The sequence below is a fragment of the Alosa pseudoharengus genome, unplaced genomic scaffold (assembly GCF_046254945.1).
Source record: "Alosa pseudoharengus isolate Yale_2024_CS ecotype anadromous, Long Island Sound unplaced genomic scaffold, YU_APseudo_1.1 YU_APseudo_1.1_scf_15, whole genome shotgun sequence".
Classification (NCBI taxonomy): domain Eukaryota; kingdom Metazoa; phylum Chordata; class Actinopteri; order Clupeiformes; family Clupeidae; genus Alosa; species Alosa pseudoharengus.
In genome coordinates this window covers 21083289-21104049 of record NW_027468620.1, presented here as the reverse complement: position 1 = coordinate 21104049, position 20761 = coordinate 21083289, and the positions used below count along the sequence as shown (strand labels likewise).

The following is a 20761-nucleotide window of genomic DNA, read 5'->3' as shown; positions in this document are numbered from 1 at the left end:
GATCTGGTGTGAATGTAGTGTGGTCTAGTGCGGTCTGGTGTGAATATAGTGTGATCTGGTGTGAACGTAGTGTGGTCTAGTGCGGTCTGGTGTGAATATAGTGTGATCTGGTGTGAACGTAGAGTGATTTGGTGTGAATGTAGTGTGATCTGGTGTGAATGTAGTGTGGTCTAGTGTGAATGTAGTGTGGTCTAGTGTGAATGTAGTGTGATCTGGTGTGAATGTAGTGTGGTCTAGTGTGGTCTAGTGTGAACGTAGTGTGGTCTGAGTGAATCTCCTCTCTCACCTCCATGCGTCCCTCCTGCTCCAGCGGTTTGATGCCGGCGAAGATGTCCGGCTCCTCCTCGTGATTGTTGTCAGGGCCGCCGCGGTCCCCTCCCTCCTCCGAGGCGGCGCTCAGGTAGTAGGCCTGGTAGTCGTCCTCCCCGATTGGGTCTCCGCCACCGGCTCCTCCAGCCGCCGCTCCTGCTCCTGCTCCCTCAGGGCCCGGGGGTCCGGCCGCGGCCCCGCTGGCCTCTCCTTCCCTGCGGGCCCCTCGCGGCGGCTTGCCCGTGACGGGGGCAGGGAGATTCGGAGTCGCCGAGGCGGCGGCGGCAGCGGAGGTGGAAGGCCGGGCGTCATCCGCCAGGCCTTCATCCTCGCCCCCGTTCTCCTCAAGCTCGGCCTCCACCTCCACTTCCTTATCGGCGGCGGGCACCCCAGCGGCCGCAGCAGCGGCGGTGGCAGAAGCAGCAGCCCCAGGCAGAGCGCACTCCTTCGAGAACGCGGGCACCTCGGCTGCGGGGGGCACAGGGGCATGGGAGACGCGCTTGCCCTCGAAGACCCGCTCCTTGGACGAGCTGCTACCACCACTGCCGCTGCCGCCACCACCACCGCCACCGCCCCCGTACTTGCGCGGCTCTCGGAGCAGCGGGCTGGGCGAGGGCAGCATCTCGGGCGGCGGCGGAAGGAAGTCGAAGCTGTTGGTGTTGCTGGCCTCTGCGCCCAGTGCCAGGCTGGAGCCGTCGTCCAGGCTCAGCTCGGCCATGTCGGGCTCCAGGGAGCTGTCCTCGCTGCTGGTCCGGCGCTTGGCGCTGGGGTGCTTGCCCCCGCTTCCCCCACCACCTCCTCCTCCACCACCTCCTCCTCCTCCTCCACCTCCACCTCCTCCTCCACCGGACACCTTCCCACCCTGCGCCAGTTTGGCTTTGCTCCCCGAGGAGGAAGAGGCCACCGTCTTGTACACGCCCTTGCCCTCGCCCTCCAGAGCGAGAGACACGCCCCCTCCCAGACGCATCATAACCCCGGGCCCTCCCACGGCCGACAGACCTTTCCTCTTGCTCACGATGGTCTCCTTGGGCCGGACGGCCACTTCCTGCTGGGGCTGGTAGCCGCTGCGCGGTTTGTGCTCGTACGAGCCCCCGTCACACCCCACTGCCCTTCCCCCTCCTCCGGGCTCCTGCTGGTCCCCACTCAGGCCGGCCTTGGCGCCGCGCTGCTGCTGCACTGCCCGAGCCCAGCAGAAGGAGGCGCTCTTCTTGTCGGTGCTGGAGTAGGTGATACCGGGCAGCGGGTAGGCCACCTCCCAGTTGAAGTAGCAGGACTCCACGGCTGGCTTGAAGCCCTGGAAGAGCTTGTCCAGGGACTTGCGATGCTGACCGCGCTTGACGATCTCAATCACTTTCAGGTGCCACTGCTTGAGCTGGGCGGCAAGCTCCAGACGTCTACGGAGAGAGAAAGGGGTTAAATCCAGACAACACACTTAAATGTTTACTCCTATGTGTCAGGAATACGTGAAGGTATTTGTAATACAACAATGACAAATTTCAAACAATAAGTTAACAAAACCTCAAAAAGTAAACAAAATAATGAACATCATACTTTGTTTTCTTGAAAGTAATTTTTTCTACAGATTTTATCGCCCACAGCAAGAAATCAAACACAAATTTAGTGTTCCGTTTCCTGGGGCTAGATTTGTTTCTAAATCTCTGTGTCTCACGCACACGCACACACACACACACACACACAAACACAAAAGACAGTGTCCATGCACTCTGCAGGGCTGCCTTGCAAGCAGCCTGTGCAGATGGACACCACAGAAAGAAAGCTCTGTGCAGACGCCAAACTGTCATTATGTTTTAGTGCAACTCCGATCTCCACAAAGACCTCATTTACCCCACTGTCAAATGAAAGCACTTAGCAGAGGCACAGCCAATGCGAGCGGAGAAAGAGAGAAAGAGAGAAACAGACAGACAGAGCGAGCAAGCAGGAGAGAAAGAGGGAGAAGAAAGAGAACTAGAGATTCACTGAGAGCAAGAGAGAGGGAGAGAGGAGGAGGAGAGAGAAAAAGAGAGAGAGAGAGAGAGAAAGGGAGAGTGGGGGGGAGGAAAAAAGCAAGAGAACACAGATTAAGTGATATGGTGGTTGGATGTCACATTTAGACTCAAGACTAAATGTTAGCTAGCTGGGCAGATTCAGATCATTAGGACCAGAGACAGGGATTCCATCTCTACCACACAGCGGTGGGCCTAAAACTCTGCGTGGACCTTACAGGTGAGCGGTCAGAAGCAGGGAGAGAGCAGGAGGACAACTAGCCAGAGTAGAGGTCAGACACAACAACAGAAAAAACAACGACGTCAGCAGGTCTGCAAAGAATCTAGACCATCTCCAGAAATAGGTCACTACACCACTAGTGGCTTCCTATTAACAACTTTCACCAACATTACACATGAAACATGAAATGAGACAAAATACTCCTTCATAGCTTTGAGCTGGTTAAAATAAATAGTAATGATTAAATATCCAACCAGTCTATTGAGAATTGACTATACTGTCTGTATGCAACCACTGCATTTGTAAATATAAACAGAAAATAAAGCAGCAGTTTACATCCCAGTTTCATCTACAAAAGTATCATCTTCTCCACCATGCAGTGGTGCTCCAGGTGTGAGCCGAGGTGAGGTGAGGTGAGGTGAGGTGAGGTGAGGTGAGGTGCAGGGGGGTGACCTCACCTCTGCGGGCTCATGGTGGGGTCGAGCACGGCCAGCCTCCACAGCACCACCATCTCGTCACACATGCTGGCGCAGGCGTGCGCCGCCACCTCCGTCTGGCCGTTACTGCGGCCCGTGTGCCCACTGGCACTGCTATGGGAGGCCGAGGTACGCACGCTGTACCACCAGCCAATGATCTGAATGGAGCACGAGGAGGAAGAGGAAGAGGAGGAGGAAGATGTGGAGGAGAGGGAGGGAGAAAGGCCAGAGTCAATGAAAGCTGGGTCAGACTGTTTCCTTTTCAATCACAACTAGCCCTAGTCCTTACAAAAAAATGACGGGATTTCCCATAGGAGTTCAGTCACATCCTACTTCCATCTATTCTAAATACTGAACTGAGAGGAAAGGCAGATAGATAGAGAGAGAGAAAGAAAGAAAGAAAGAAAGAAAGAAAGAAAGAAAGAAAGAAAGAAAGAAAGAGAGAACAAGAGAAAGAAACAAAGAAACAGAGTATGTGTATTTCCATAAAATGTGTGTGTGTGTGTGTGTGTGTGTGTGTGTGTGTGTGTGTGTGTGTGTTCCATCTCACCTGCTCATAAGTGAGACACTGCTCTGTGAGTATCTCCAGCAGGGGCGCGGCGTTGCTGTCCCTCCTCTTAAACATCTCCCTGACGATGGACAGAAGGTTCCAGATGCCCTCGGGCTCCCGCCCCCTCAGTGGCCGTAACAGGCAGGCCCACTCTGCTGCAGCCGGGGGCTCGGTGGACGACAGGTACATGGAGTTCACATCACTGCACAAGGGTTAAACACACACACACACACACACACACACACACACAGCCATCACACAATAGCACTGAGCAAATGGCTACACAAGGTCTAAGCATTTGTTTAGATATGTATTAGCATTAGTGCAATGACAGTTATGTGGTTTAGCACAGGGGTTTGCCAGTCACCTTTTCTGACTGCTGACACAAAACGCCCTCATACTTGTAGACAACTTCTGGACAAAACATTGTTTTAAATGTACCTAAATACTACTGGTGAGGGGCCACAGAACTTGTGCAGCGTTTTCTTGATGTTGTCGCTGAGCGTGGACTCGTCCAGGTACCAGGTGCTCTGATCTGAGGCGGAAGGTCCGGCTGTGGGATCTGCAGACCAGGACACAAACGGTTAACCTGCAGGCCACTCTAAGAGTTGAGCGGAGCCTCAAAAAAACTGAAATATGTGAGCATTTCTTTGCACATCACGATGTGTTATTTAATACAAGAGGCGCAAAATGACTATCTGCAGACTCAAGGGACTCTATGCAAAGTTGCCATTGATACAATTCTTCGGACTCAAAGGACACGTACTAAACACATTTGTGGACGTGTTTATAAACACATTTGTGGACGTGTTTATAAACACATTTGTGGACGTGTTTATAAACACATTTGTGGACGTGTTTATAAACACATTTGTGGACGTGTTTGCGAGGAGCACTAAAGGGGTGTAGAGGACGTACCTGGGGCTCCACACACGGTGTTGATGGCAGTGGACTGAGAGGACAGGAGTTCATCCAGAAGCCTCTGTGCTGTGGGCAATATCTAGGGTGGAGGGGAGTGTAATCACAAGACACCACATTACTACACACAATATGACTCGACAAGATCCTCTGGTGCATATTCAACATGAGACACTGTCAAGGAGATAGTCTCAAAAATGTCTTCCCAGGATAAGATGCCAGGGACTGACTCAAGTCAAGCACAAGAACCACTTTAAGGGCAAGAGAGAGAGAAAAAACACTCAACACAGTTACGGCGATAATATTACATGATACAGTCCAACACAAACGGTCAACACACAGAGAGACAATGTAGTCACTGTGTCCCCTTCTCAGACTGAGGCTGTATGGCTGCAGCTAAAAGGCTGAGGTTTAGTCAACCAGGGGTGAGAGCAGAGTTGAAACCAAAGTGACCTCTGGCCCTGAGTACTCAGGAGAAGAGAGAGCTCCTCCAAGCTGGAGTCAGCACAGGATAGTTTTTTTTTTATTGGAGATTTGGCGCAACAGAGAAACCTTGTTTTGAGTTAACTTCGATTAAGGCCAGATTTCTGTGGAAAGAAACCGTATCTATAATACACCCACACACTCTTTCTCTCACACAGAGAGACATACACACACACACACACTCCCTCTCCCTCTCTCTCACACACACACACACACACACACTTCAGAGGGTTGGTTTGTGGTCAGGGGGCAGTTTTCACCATCCCCCTCCCGGGACACACTGGTACCTGTTGCGGAAGCTCACTGATGAGGTACTGGGCGAACTTCTGCAGCTGGTCCCTCTGCAGCCTGGACAGCGACTCGGACACCGGCGCTCGCAGACACACAGCGGAGGCCTGGAGGGGCGCAGAGAAGACAAGTCAGTCACAGGACACATCAATCTGGGTTTAATCAGGTACTCTAAAGACCCACTGGTACACAGCTGAAGGCCGACACCACCACCCCCACCACCCCGCACCGCCATCTGGATCCCCACTCCGATGATCAGCACTTCCCTTCCAGCTCCTGCTGTGCAGGGCAGGTTCTTCATCACTCTCAATCAGGGCGTGGTCGGTTAGACATCGCCACGGTGACCGTGGCAGTGAGACGCCACCGAAAGGCCAAGTAGCTGATCAATCATCACACAGCCCCCGATTGCAGATTAATCGGAAGTGGACGCCGGGAGCGGCAGCGTGCATCGGCCACAGTCAGGCCAGCCACTCCGCTGCAGACACCTGCAGACGCGCCGTCTCCGGGTCTTGTTGTCTCCTCCTCGAGGAGTCGAGGAGCTCATCACGTGTGATTGGCCCATGCATAATACATGACCGCCGGCTAGCCGCGGAGCGCTGATGAGGGCTAATTCTCATTTCAGCTCTCCAGACCGCCTTGAAGGGGAATATGGAATGCCCCTGGGGGCCCGTGTTTGAGTATCTGTGGTGAAATATGATTCCTATTTGGGAGGGGGGGGGGGGCATCAGAGATGAAGGTGTGGGGAAGGCGGTGAGGGGGTGGGGGCAGGGGGGCTGCTGGTGCCGTGCTGCAGGAGAGATGGCATTGTTGCTGGGGAAACAGGAAGCAGAGGCACTGACATTTCGGGAGTCTGTGTGAGACCGCTGGATGCCATGGTGGCGGCTGGCTGCATCTGTGGCATAATCTGCCCTTCGCTGCTCATTCACCCCTCGCCCTGTTTTATGGGCTTGATTAATATGCTTCGGTCGTGTGCTCGCCCAAATCAAAACAAAAACACCCCCCCCACACACACACACACACACACACACACACACACACACACACACACACACACACACACACACACACACACACACACACACACACACACACACACACACACACACACACACACACACACACACACACACACACACACACACACACACACACACATATACATATACACACACACACACACAGTGTAAGATGACAAATTGGCGAGTCAGTCTCTGCTGTTTGATCTATGTGTCTCGCATTGAGCAGTCAGTCCATAGAATGACAGTCTTGTTTTCCTCGGCTCTCCTCCCCGGAGCAGCCAGGGCGAGCGTGCAGGGAGCGAGCGAGCGAATGAGTGAGCACACCGCTGCAAAGATTGATTCCCCGGCCCTTCTTCTCTGCCTCCTTCTCCCATCTATTTTGAAGGACAAACCACATTAGTTTAGGGGGTTTATTTTTCCACGCTTCCAGGGAGGGCTGTGTCCAAACGTGGCCCGAGGATTAATGAGAGGTGCGTATCCATGGTGACAGGTCTCACAGAGAGAGGGGTGACCTGCACAGGCCACCTGGTCTGGCTGCTAGGAGCCAGTAATTACCTTGGAATTACTCAGTCCAGCAGCAGCATCTGGACAATACTGACTAACGAAGCTGCCTAGCAGGGTCAGGTGAGGTCAGAGGGAAGCTACGGAAGCCTACAAGGGACTTGAAATCTAAAAAAAAAAAGGTCACTTAGCAAAAGAGATCGGAGTTCTGTTTATAATGAAATGAAAAGCAGGTTTGGGTACAAAGGGATTGTTTGTCATTCTCTATCTTTTATAGCTAAAAACCTTGTAGATATACAGACACAATAGTGGTGGGTTGTTACACAGTAACCTAGAACAGACTAGATTAATTTCACACACAAAATATCAATTTGAAGGAAATTATACTAGAAAAACAAGGTGGAATCTCATAATTTACCCTAGCTCTTGAAACTAAATGTTATCTACTATACAGCAATAAAACCATCCATGAAACGTCCTTGAAGCCATACTTTCTAAACCAACTAATCTTCAAAACACATGAAAAATACACGCAAAAATGAAATGACTGAATATGGTTGAGATCTCATCATGCATATCACATGTTTCTTTAAAACATCTAAAAACAGAATTCAATAACAATTCCCCATGGAGCTGCTTTCATAAGCGAACCCCCTACACACACAGAAAACATGAAACACGCAAAGCTCACATGCGAACGCGTTACCACCCACAGGCTCATCAGATGCCTGTGCAGTATCTGGCACGCCGCGGGCCTCCTACGGGGAGCTATCAGAACAAAACAGATCCACTCCTCCACCCTCACAGACCTGGGGGGGGGGGGGGGGTCTTGAGGCATAACCTCATTTTACACTGGAGTTTTATTGCAGAATTAATGTGCTTTTTATCACAGCAGGCCTGTTCTTTTTAGACTGACAGAGGTGGAATGGGGGTCCCCCAAATATGCCAGCAGCGAAGCTAGCTGGGGCCATGTCAGTGTGAATGGAGCTGCCGGAGTACTGCAGAATGAGTGGGAGACATGACGTAGAGGCTGAGCTGAATGAAGAAGAATGCTACTGTGCTATCAGGACGCAGAAATCTGATATGATAACCATTCACACACTGCGTTATTTCACTTCACTGAGAGTGAAAGAGTCTTTTTGGAGCCATTTATTATAATTTAAACATTTTTGAGATCATTTTGAGCTCAAGACTGTCAGTTGTCAGTAATGTGATTAGGTCAAAATTGATTTCAGCCTATTTCAGCTAATGCAGCTGTCTGTCCATGCAGGTTGCTAGCTAGCTAAACAGGCAATGGTAAGTTTATACATGCATGATGCACAAGTGTAGTTTCTATGAAATGGTAGCAACCAAACATGATGGTTGTTACTTGAAAATAACTCATTCTTAACTCATTCGAGACTCATTCTGTGACTACTTTAAGGACTGAAGTAAAATTAAATAAGATTTTGTAGATCAAACTAAATGCAATGCATGCAATGCCGCCTCTGTTTGAATGACTAGGACAGCATAATGCTGTCTCTTCTTCTCATGATTATTGAGGGATCTCTAAAAAGGACTTTCCAATCCTGCCCTGCCTACACACACAGAAAGATACAAACACATGCATATACACACACACACACACCAGACACACAGACACAGACACAGACACAGACACAGACACAGACACAGACACAGACACAGACACACCAGTGTCCAGACTGAAATCATTTAGGAGCTGAATGGGAGCGTGGTGGAGGTGTGGGTGTCACTCACGTTGTGGATGCGGAAGAGGCAGAGGGCCACCACATGGGCGCACCACTTGGCCCCAGCGCCACAGGTGCAGCTGCAGGAGGTGATGCGGCAGCGGTCGAACATTACGGCCACGTTGTAGGCACCCTTGGACTGGCCGGCCTGCTGAGACACCACGGTGGCGCTGAGATGGAAGCCTGTGACAAATGGGCACACAAACGGCCACACATCAGACGGCTAATAAGTCCGGTATACTGCAACTGGCCACAACTCACAAGCACAGACAGACAGATTTCCCCCACTGAGGGCATAAACAAGAGAACTGTGCCAACTCTGGAGAAGGGAACCCATTGCCCTGGTTCCGTGGCAACGGTAGTAATGGTATTATTAGTAACCCTACTGCAGGCCCATGGCTATGGGCCTTTCTAGCTAGACAGGAAATGAAGGAGATTTTACTTTCAAGCACAAATAGAAAGGAGCTAGAGAGAGAGAGAGATGAAAACTGGATGTTTGTGTGTCAGTGCGTGTGTGTGTGTGTGCGTGTGTGTGCATGTGTGGGTTGGGGAAGGGTAGGGAGGTTTTGGCAAAAAGCTTTTACCCACTGGACAACAGCCAGTGTTCTGCTAGCTAGCGAGCCAGAGCAGAGCAGAGAGCTGCGAGGCTGGGGGATGGGGGATGGCAGGGGATCTGGACAGCGGACTCCAGGCCCCACTGCTCCATATTCAACCTCTGCAGCGTGGCAAGTCCTACCTACACCATCTCCCATGCCTCTCTTCCCACCTGGCAGCCAAACACCAACCCCCCCCCACCCTTCCCTTCCCTGACCCAGTTCCTCCTCCCTGCCGACCACAGGTCCAGAGACAGAGGCACAGACCTCCACGCTCTCACACACACACAAACACACACTAAAGCGATCTAAGACGGAGAAAACAGATGAGCACGGCTTTGAGGTGACATTCAATATTTTGTCGTGATTAAAAGGTGCAGGCCTGCAGGAGATTAATAGACTACACTTCTAGGATTCAACACATGGTGGCCACTGGGCAAGTCACCCAAATGGAATTGTAAAGGCTCAGCTGTTTACAGGGTCTAGGTTTTTTTGTCTTTTTCGTTTTTATTCCTGGACTTTGTTTTGCACAAACCCCCTTGTAAAAGCAAGCGAGTGGGAACTCCAAGGGCAGAAACGAGCTACAATACAACCCCCCAGAGGACTGAGGGCATTTCACCTCGCTTACACTGATCCCAGCTGGCATCTCAGCTATGTGTTTTTTTATGGATTAATAGTCAGGTCATTAAGAGTGCCTGCGGGTTTCGGGGGCATACTTGGCCTGCAGTGGAGTCCGACTGCCCCTTAGCCACATCGGACCAGTATACACACTCAGCCTCAGTTATGGACAGGCCTCGTTTACGCATCCGTTGTCATGAAAACCACAGAGGCTATTAGTATGTCTAGCTTCACGCAAAGAACCTTGCCACTTTTATGTGTCGCGACGCGTTCTATTCATGCAGCTTAAATAGCTGACAAACGAGCACCACCACACAGAAGCTATGCAACAAGGGCCTTGGGTATTGGTGAATGCTTGCTGTCAATCACTGCTGCCAGCACATTATGCGAACAGTCACATTTTCCACATGCACTGCCTCGAATAACTTTCTACTTTCTACTGGATCAACAGTCTTCACAGACCTCCGGCCCATTAGAGAAGATGGTCACCCAACTACAGCTCTTGTCTAGCTCTATTGCCATTCTTTAAGAGTTCTGTCAGACTCTTAAAACAGACTGACACTTAAAAGAGACTCCCTGACAAAGGCGTGATGCCTTCTTTTTCATATGCCCACTTTTTGGTTGAAAGCGGTGTTAACTGTTTTTTTTAAAAAGAGTGACATGGATTTTCTGATGTCTATTTGTATCAAATCGAAAGGACACCTTAAACAAATCCAGAGTCAAGGAAACGCTCCCATCCAAACATTTATTGAGCCCTAGGCAGCTGCTGAGGACATGCAGGCTCCTGTCCTATGATCACACACTCACTCCTTTTCCTCCAGTGCAGCTAAACTGACCGTAATCCCAGCATATCCTGGAACCTGATCTGGAATAATCTGGATGAGCAAACACGTAGAGGCCAAGAGGCTCTGCACTACACGGGGGAAAACTCAGCATCTGTCACACACGCACTGTGGAGAGGCCGCTGGTTGAGTTTTTGGAATGACTGCAAAGAAACCAATGATTAATATTCAATGGTCGGTACGCAGTGTTATGTTACTACAGAGAGTTATTGTCGGGGACATTAGAGCTAAAGGGATCATATTTGTGTACATTTCAACACTTGAAATGTACTTTTTTCACCACCAGGATGGCCTTTTTACTGCTACTAGCATTAATAGGCACGATTATGTCAAGTTCTGGTGTAGTTATTATTTCAGCTGTTTATTTCATTAACGGGCATGATTATGTCAAGGTGTAGTGACTTATCTGAGATTTTTAGCTGTTTATTTTATTAATAAGCATGATTATGTCAAGCTCTGACTTAGCTACGTATTTGTGAGTTTAACTGTTTATTTTATGCAGATTTTAGCCATGTGGAGTAAGCAGGTCTTCCGAAGGCTCAGGCAGGCAGAGGGGTCAGACTTCGGCCAGAGCATCCCCCCCTCTTAGCCGCCTTCCGGCCCACACCCCAACCGCGGCCAGCTGTGGGAAGGCGAGCTGGGGCTCGGCCCAAATACTCCCAACAATTGGCCCCATTGATGCAGCACTGGTGTCGGAGTCGGAGCTGGAGCCGAAGCCAGCCGCGCTCCCCCTCTCACACGGCTCTCCCTGCCAAAGGCGGCTCGGGCCCAGAATAACTCGACTGTTTAGATCCACGCAGGGCCATCACAATGACACAGGGAAACCTGAGCCGGGAGGCTGGAGCCCTTGGGTCCCTCCTGAGCCCAGACGCAATAAAGCCAGATAAAGTTGGCTCCGCTCGGCACAAGCACAATAGCATACTATGATTGGCGTCGGGCCACAGAGAGGGAAGGTGAAGTCATGTGAAGAGTGGGAGCCAGAGATCTGCTTAAGGTTGAAAGGGAGAGAGGCAGCTCTTTACAGTGTTGACTGCTGACAGTTAGCTGTCTTTTTTCTGACAAGTTTCGACATGTCCTTTGCGATCATGTAAGTAAAACGTTGACTGACGTATGTCTTTTCTTGACCTATGTTTACCCTCTGTGAAGGTTAAAATCTTGCATGGAGATTGTGATTGTTTTTGATATGTTATTTTGCATTTGCTGTTTAGAGACAACAAATATTTGTGTGCTTTCTTATGGCAGATTTGAGTGACCTAGAAGAAAAGGGATTTGCATACAAAGACTTGCACATTATGGTGATGGTGACAACCTGCAACTACTGTATTATGTTAACAATCTAAGATTCCTTTACTGAAGCAACACATCCAAATCCAGTCATGCTACATGGGTGGTAGACATTACTCTCTGTACCTGCTGTTAAAGTGCAGTTTGTTATTTCAAACCTAGCCATCCCTGGTTGGAAATGTGAGGGTTATGACAACACACTCACCAATCTGCAGGGGATCTCTCACGGCCTTTATCCTGTAGAGCTGTTCCCCTCGTTGAAATTCATCTGGACTCCCATTGGCCAGACAGGAGTAGAGCCTGTAGAGAGGGGTGAGGACAAGGGTCAAAGGTCAGGGTGAAATAGCTTCTCTAGCTGCCCTGTCCTAGCTCAGCAATATTGTAAACAATAGTAAACAAAGTGTCAGTAGACAAACTGTGTCAAGAACCAATGTGAGTAGATGCCTACATTTTGCCGGTTGTTATTAGGGGGGCAGCCGTAGCCTACTGGTTAGCACTTCGGACCTGTAACCGGAGGGTTGCCGGTTAGAATCCCGACCAGTAGGCACGGCTGAAGTGCCCTTGAGCAAGGGACCTAACCCCTCACTGCTCCCAGAGCGCCGCTGTTGATGCAGGCAGCTCACTGCGCCGGGATAAGTGTGTGCTTCACCTCACTGTGTGTGTGCTGTGTGTGTTTCACTAATTCACGGATTGGGATAAATGCAGAGACCAAATTTCCCTCACGGGATCAAAAGAGTATATATACTTATACTATACTTATATATTATAATAATCAATCCAGTGTATTTTTTCTACTTCTACAGGCAGCCATTAGTCGCCATAAAAAAGCCATCAAAAACATCAGCCAAAGAGACTGAACGGTTCCATCCCCACCTGATGTCTTCCTCATTTTCTGGAAAGCTCCAGTAGGCAATGCGAAGCTGCAGCTGCTCTGGCACAGGGGGGTACACCTTCTCCACCACCTCAAATGGGATGTGGAACGCTACCTGCTTGGCAGACAGCTCCACCAGAGGGATTACCTGACCATCTGCATGAAAAAAAAGGGGGGGGGGACAATGAAAGAAAGAAAGGTTTGATAAATACGCAAAAACAAGCACATTGTCTGACGAAGAGAAAAATGGAAAACATAAAGCAGTATGATTTTCATTTTTTACTGCAAATAAAAATGCATACATTCTTTCACAACCTTTAATTTGAAATGCAAAGAGCCCTCATGAGAAAAAAATTATGGTTTCTACTTTCCAGCGCAGTCACACTCAACCCCTGGCCTGCCTTTGTCTATATTAGGCTTGAGGTTCAGTCGCCTAAATAGTACCATTCATCATCCCACTCAACAGCGATTCAGATGAATTCATCACCGATTAGGCCGGGAAGGCAGGGCAGGAGGAAGGCAATAGAGCCTGTTAAAAGGATGGTCCTGCGGCTTCACAGTCAATCTGAGTGGGACTGGTACCAGCTGCTTCCCTCTTGATGGACATCACAGGGGATAGGATCAGGACAGCTGCCAAGCCGCCACAAGAACCTTCCTCCCCAGCCGGCCCCGGAAGGGCTTGGGTTTCCTGAGACGCTCTGGACTCGAATGACCTCCTGCTCCCTAGACAGAGCGGGGCAGCGAGCAAGCAACCAGCGACTTCAAACGCAAAAACAGGCCACACAGCTATAAAACCACCTGGCCTAAAGGACCAAGGAGGTTTTTTTCAGGTCTGCTGCCAATCTGACAAAGTGCCATTGACTAAGTGTTGTGTGAATTAGTTACAACATCACAGACCCCTGAAAGCCTGCATGCGCCGTCAGGCAGACATAGACAAGATCCCTATACATACAGATATCTACGCTGAGGACTCCTTAAACACCACAAAGACTGCAAGGAGGGAGGAGGAGGTGGGGCTATGTATAATTAGATGAGGCAACAGCGTTGCAATCCATTCCATGGCCTTCTTTCAGTACTGCCACTTGGATTTCAGGTCACACACAGACCATAGGTGGCCAGATCAACACAGATTCATCAGACGGACAAGGCTATGGATCATCCGGAAGGGACAAAAGACACAAACATGGGCAAAAGAGCAGCTATATGAAAACAGTTGGTAGTGGGGGGGGGGTCTCTTCAAATCCCTTTTAGTGCTTCACACGAGTTTGGTGAAAGATCATCTTTGTTGTTTGAATGGAGTAAAGAAGCAGTGGAAAACTAGAGCACTTCACTTATCTGGCCTGTCTGGTCTGTGACGTGCCCTGACCGCAAGAGTTTTCTTACTCAGGTAAGGCCCCTAAGGCCCTTGTTTGTAAACAACGGTTGACACTGGGGACAAACAAAGCATATGAAATTAGAACGTAAACATAACGCTGTCATACTCTGCCTGTACAAACACACTAAATGACTCCTTACAGCAGGGTAGCTCTGTGAGTCATACACCAACTCCCTAAACTGTCCTCAACTGACACTTCTCCATGCAGGAGAACGGAGGCCCCACTTTCTAAAAAAACAGCCATGAATGTGAGAGGGCAACTGGGCCTCAATGGCTGGCATTGTGTTAGTCTGCCCCCCTACTGCCAGCTCCTGCCTGTGGGCATCTTTACATGTTGGCTGACAGACACACAGGTCGAATTCAGATGAGCTTATGGATGTATCAGATCACAGAATAGTACATTGAGAATAGTACATTGAGGGGGCATTGGATTAGAAAATGGCGGGGGATTAGAAATGTGTGTAATGTGAAATGTAGCCTTTTCATGTTTCAAGTCTATCAGTGTGGTTTAATAAGACAGTCTGGTAAGAAAGGGCTCCATGTACTGCATTTAAACAGTTCTCCTCATCAACAGCTGCTGTACAGACACACCTGGCCTTTATGGCATAGGGGGTGCACATAAGACTCTTCTCTGCATGTGTGTGCGTATGTGTGTGTCTCAGTGTGTGAGAGATTTATGTGTCTGTGTGTGTGAGAGAAAGAGGGTGAATGTATGTATACGTGTCTGTCACTGGTTGCAGGGGGCCGCGGGTGTTCAGTGAGTCAGGTGGCAGAGTCGCGGTCAGTCATACGGTGACTAAATGCAGGCTGGCCAATGGCCGCGCGTTGTGAGAGCCATCTAGCAGCTGGGCTTTTGTCGAGTCCTGAAAAGGTGAAACACAGCTGAGCGTCTCCTATCCACAGCACGGCCTTTCGTGCAACTTGTCGCTGCAAAAGTCTCAAAAGCAAGAAGAGCGGAAAAATAATTATAAGAAAAAGATAAATGGCACACTGCTGGCAGTTGTGTGGCAAGTAGCAAGTGTCTTAAATAACAAGATTGCCTCTGTTCCCAGACCGGTGGAAGGGTGTTATAAACAGTCCCAAACTGAAGCTGAAGTAGAGGGGGGGATGGGATATGGCTGCTGGTTAAGTCCGCTGTGCAAGATCTGCAGCATTATGCAGATTCAAAAAAATACAGGGGTTTATTGCCTAACCAAAAATCCCCTGCTCTGAAGCAGCGACCTGCATAAGACAAAGCTCTTTTTACAGCCTTGGGGGCTCCACCCAACCCCCACCACTCCTTCAATCCAAACACTACCACACATGGCCTCCCTTTCCCCCCAAGAACCCCCACAACCACTACCCCCACCAACCTACTCACTCGCTCCTGGCAGGCTCTCCAAATAAATGCCTCTTGGCCCAAGCGGTCTAACTTGCAAACTTCTGTCAGCTCTCACCTTCAGCCCTTAAGCCCCACAACAGAAACCTTGCTAAGGTCCATTCTTAACTTTCCTATGAGGACGCAGAGAGGGGCAGACCACTCCAGAAGTATCTCCGGCAGCACCAGGAATCTCAACAACCCCACTGACCCCGTATGCCGGCTTTATTACACAATGGCTGGAGGAGGGGGGGGGGGCTGCTCTAACAACCAAAACAAAGTGCAGCAGCCACAGAATGTCTTCTGTTCTACGGGTGACTGGAGGATGAATTCAAGAACAGTAAATAAACAGACGTGCTGGCAGAGAGAACTTGTGATGAGAAATTTAAAATAAAAAAAATCAGATGTGTCAATTAAAAAGGGCACCAATATCAGCATACATACGATACCGATACTATGTTCATATACTCATGCACTGCGGACTTCAAAAACATAAAACTAGCCAGATTTATGGATCTGTGTTGAATCTACATAGCCCTCCTAACACCTTCACACAAATAGTTCTCTTGTTGAATCTATAGCTCACCTAACCTATGCAAGTGGCCTACACTTTGTGGTATACACACACACAATTTGCAAATTTCACAGAAAAATAAGTTAGCCTTTCCTGCTTCAGCTCCAGGCCGTAGTCAGATCATTATAAAATGCTCAAAGACCAAAGTCAGCACCCAATTCACTTTTAATGCAAGCAACAGGCAGAGGCAAGACGTAGCTTCAGTTTGAGAAATTGCAGCTTTATTCCAAACTATGCACAAGTCTCCTTATGCATTAAACTATGCATAACTCTGCTTAGGTCACAAACTTGTCTCTTCTACCTTCTAGCTATTCATCTGCATTTTGTCTCTCGCTTACTCGATCAGTCGCACTCTAGTTGTGTAGCAAGTCTAGTAGTAGCAAATTGTTCTTAAAGGAGCAGCACCACTTTTACATGGGTGTTTACTGTCTTGCAGTGCCATTTTTGCTGCCCTTTCAGATTTAAGATATAGATATAACGTGGAGACAGTGCAAAACAGTTTCGATGATAATTTGTTTAATTGAAATGTAGAGACACTACCAGTGTGGGGCTTGTTTTCCAAAGAAAGTTTTCTTTATTTTTGGCTTGAAACTGCCTGCTATTACACAATTCATTTGATACTCATTACTATTTATTTGTAGCCTTAATGTAACAGACAGAGCAGAATAAAATATAACCTGTCTTCCAATTAATTGTGTTTTTATGCTAGCCTTACTTATTTGTCTGGTAGAAATATTGGTATCGGTACTCAGAATCAGCAAGGACACAAATGTAAATACTCATACTCACATGTGATTCAAAAAATTATCTGTACATTCCTATGGTAATATGCTATTTACACAGCTTCAGTTTAACAGTTCGATGCGCATTCTGGTGAATGACTCATAATACCAGTGAGTCAATATGTGTAACTAAGGCTGGGAATCAGATTAAACCATCCTATCCTGCAATTAAAACATCTGAAATGTATAAGACCTGCAGTATAGGGACGGCATTCCAGGTTGTCAGAATTTTGTAAGAGCTGAGGACATGAAGGACCATCTCATGAGACTGAGCAACCATAGAAAAATACTCTGCTACTTGGTTGAATGACATTCCCTTCAATTAATAAACATATATTTATTCAAATAGATACTGGTTTCCTTTTAAGGTGTATATGACGACATCCCTATGATGTTAATCATTTCAGATAAATAATAAATATGACATATTATTCCATACAAACTTTACTTTCACAACATAACTGCCGGTTAAACTCACCTTTGATCTTTACTGTAGGAGAATTGGGCCCAGCGGACTGTTTTCGCCACCCTCTCCAATTCTGACAGAGACTTTCTGCCTCGGATATGAAGGAGCAGAGCGAGTCCTCCTCAAACCGGTCGGAGTCTTCGAAGGAGAATCGCTCTCCGTCTTCCCACTCCGCGAACATTAGTTCCATTACATCCGCGGAGTACGACTAGGCAAACTAAGGACTGTGAACCCTTGACACAAAAATAAAAAGTACAACTTTCAACTACTGACAGTACACAGGAGAAACACACTTGCCGTGGACTCCAGTCTAAAGTGGGGGAGGGGTGTCACACCACAATCAAAACACTGCAGGGAGGAAACTCCACAGCCTTCGACGAAAACTTTAGTCCTTGTGGTTTTTGGTTCGCCCGTTCTAGGAATAAAGCATGTGCCTCTTATAATATTATAATGTCATGTCCTTTTTGCATGTCACGAACTATACTATACTATAATATAATATGTATTCACTATCTGGGTTAGACAACTTTAAAAGTGGTATCCTGTTCTAATAACCTAGTCATGGATTGAAAATGAACGGCACTAAATTAAAATCCTCAAAGGAACTGGCAGTTTTGTTGAAACAACCTACAATACGAATGAAAAACATAATCTCTTCTGGTTGATGACTTTTAAATAGCCTAACATGTTAATGCAACAAACAGTATGCACATAGTTTGTTTTGGGCTTTTAAAGGGCTTTAGAGTCGCACGCTCCGTTATTACATAAAAATACTCAAATGTTGCCCTAAATGACATTCTGTTAAGATAGTAGGGTAGTGTCTCACTGCACCCCCTTTACTTTCCAATCCGCTGATAAATTCTGCTTTGACAGCTGTGACTTCAATGTTTCTTAAAGGATTTTAGCCTACTATACAAATGTTAAATATAGAAACATATGGACTGTGTCGAAAATTATTACAATCGTGAGGATCACCATAAAAGCTCACCCTACGGTTCTTCATTCAGCTGAGTTAAGCTGGTCTGAGTATTCAAAGCTAGCCAAGTTAGCCAGCTAGCTAGTACCTTCAAGGTAAACTGCCTCTTCCTTTTCCTACTAGTGTCCACTTTCTTCACTCATCAATGCCAGTGCATTACAAATACGTCTATATTTTGATTGTTTGTATAAGCGGAAACTTGTATCATTACTGCAAAGAGAGTTAGCCTCTTTGGTCATTAACGTTAAAGGCTAAACCTAACAGAAACGAGCTAGGTGCCTAGCTAGCTAAACTAGCCAATAGTTGTTGGCTGGTTAGCTAGCTTGGTAAACACAAATACAATAGTTGTCAATCCAGACACCCGACAGATGTCAAATTATCTCTATTTTAGACATATGTTAAGGTGATAACATGTAATAATTATGTATCAAAACCATTCGCCGTGTAACCCAGTGGTCATAATCCTATCCAATACACCAACTGTAGTTGCTGAAAACAAAACGGTTCGCTGTTTATAACGTTACTGACAAGTCTGCGTTATTGTCATCTTGAGTAGAGTAAACTAAACAATACATTTTTCACAAGTTCTAACCAATGATACACATATCTAATTGAATTGTCAATGCACAATTTTCGCAATGTATGCTAATGTTTTACCCTCTCGTATTTCTCTTCCTTTGTATTTTCAAAAGCTTGTCTTTCGTTCGCTCGATCTTCCACAAGTTCCCGTCACATCCTTGTCTTGACATGAATAAAACACTCTGTTCTGCAGAATCACACCAGTGTCCGTGCCGGTTTCCTGCACTGTCTTTGTGCCACCTAAAGAAGCCGGGATCCCCAAATTGTGTCCTCGGTCCCCCCTTCACTCTCTTTCTCTGCCCGATAGGGAAGATGGCTCTCCGACACTCGTAAGCTTCAGTGGACTATCCTCTATCAGCTGATCCCAACTTCCGCCTTGCATTTGCTGCCGTTCATGTTTGGTCTATGATCCGACCTTACAGTCGTTTTACACCATTTTTAGCCAATATTTTGGAATTACACCATTTTACAATCACAAAAAATAATCACCTTCTTAATGTGGACCTTAACACAACTTACGGCATTAAAGTAAAATTGCCTAATTTAGACTGAAAGCTGATCATGTCCTGTCAACAAAATCAAGAGGTAGCCTAGCTACCTTTACCCACAAAGAAAATAAATCCACATAAACTAGCCTAACCCTCGAAATGAAAAAGTAGCCTAATGTCACTGTGTTTTTGCTTGTTTGTTTTTACTTGTCCTCTTTAGTCAAGAGTGACATAATACATGTAGGCTATATCTCATAATTAGCCTACTTTTATTAGGCCACACACTGATGTGCACTATAGGCATAATGCACATTGACCTTTATTTTAAAGATAAACTTATATTATGGACAAATAGGCTGCTGGTTAGTGGTAGTTTTGGCTATATGATATTACAATATGATTGTAATATCATATAGCCAATTACAATATGATGATATGATGACAACTTTGCAACTCTTACTGATTGACAAGTCTTTGGAGAGAACAAAATATGGTTAAATAGCCTAGGTCCTACCCAGTCATTCCAAGCAGCCATGTAGGCTAGTGTTGGTAGGCCAATGTCACTATACTGTAGGATTAGGTTCCTGCTAAAGATTACCTTTCAGTGTAAGTTTGTTCAAAGTCAGGAATGACTTCCACTTTAAATTATATGGCAGCCATCTGCCATAGCAGGCCTTGTATGTCATTTTAATTAATTTAGGCTATTTAGAGGCAGGGTGGCTGTTATAAAAAGCAGAGAGAAAGAGAGGAACCATTGCATAATAACTTAATTCTGGAAGGGAATATAGCTGATATTCACATTTGATACATTACAGATCCGTTAGGCCTATCATAAAGCTAGTGATCGGCATGCCCTGCTCAAGGACACAAAGCTTACTTGGCACATCAAATGTGTAAATTTAGTTTTTTTTCTTGTCATTGCCACTAGCATTGACAAGCCATCATGGGACCTCACTTTTCTTACTGTGACTGACTTTTTGAAACCCTGCATATGGCTGATTTTTCAGTGCATTTCTGCCAGCAATCCACAGCCATTGCAATATCAGCAATCTCAGTATATGAAGGCAGTAAACCTATTCGGCATACCATAGTGCAGTTGTAAGGCCCTGATGATTTGCCATGCAATTACATTGATTTCTGTTCAATTAGATTTACTGCTCTTTGTCCCCGGTCAGATTAATGCTTCCCTCTGTTGTTGAAGAGCAGTCACAGCATGTAGTTCCTTATAATTTTGCTAGGGGGCACAGTTGATAAAATAATACAATTATAATAACAATGTAATAAGCAATGTAAATGTAATGAAATTACTGGCAAGAAACATACATCTTCCAACCCTAAAGTAAAATGATTGTCCATGACACTGTAGGTAAAATGCATCATAAAAAATATAGGCCTGGACAAAGCATGATTTGCAAAGCAAACCTGTCTCCAGGGTATGAAT

The 20761-nt window shown here is 47.1% G+C and overlaps 1 protein-coding gene across 4 annotated transcripts in view; it reads right to left on the bottom strand.

Annotated features, from left to right (window-relative positions):
- Positions 1-19143, bottom strand: part of zswim8 (zinc finger, SWIM-type containing 8) — a 32717-nt gene extending 13574 nt beyond the window's left edge. For all 4 annotated transcript variants that reach the window (XM_076285867.1, XM_076285868.1, XM_076285869.1 and 1 more), the window contains exons 1-11: positions 18911-19143; positions 17290-17510; positions 12726-12879; positions 12058-12152; positions 8526-8698; positions 5247-5354; positions 4477-4558; positions 4000-4120; positions 3559-3760; positions 2991-3166; positions 287-1703 (exon numbers count right to left, since the gene is read on the bottom strand). In XM_076285867.1, coding sequence (XP_076141982.1) covers positions 287-1703; positions 2991-3166; positions 3559-3760; positions 4000-4120; positions 4477-4558; positions 5247-5354; positions 8526-8698; positions 12058-12152; positions 12726-12879; positions 17290-17467 — 2706 coding nt within the window. In that variant the 5' untranslated portion in view covers positions 17468-17510; positions 18911-19143. The remainder of the gene's footprint in view (positions 1-286; positions 1704-2990; positions 3167-3558; positions 3761-3999; positions 4121-4476; positions 4559-5246; positions 5355-8525; positions 8699-12057; positions 12153-12725; positions 12880-17289; positions 17511-18910) is intronic.
- Between the last annotated feature and the right edge of the window lie 1618 nt (positions 19144-20761).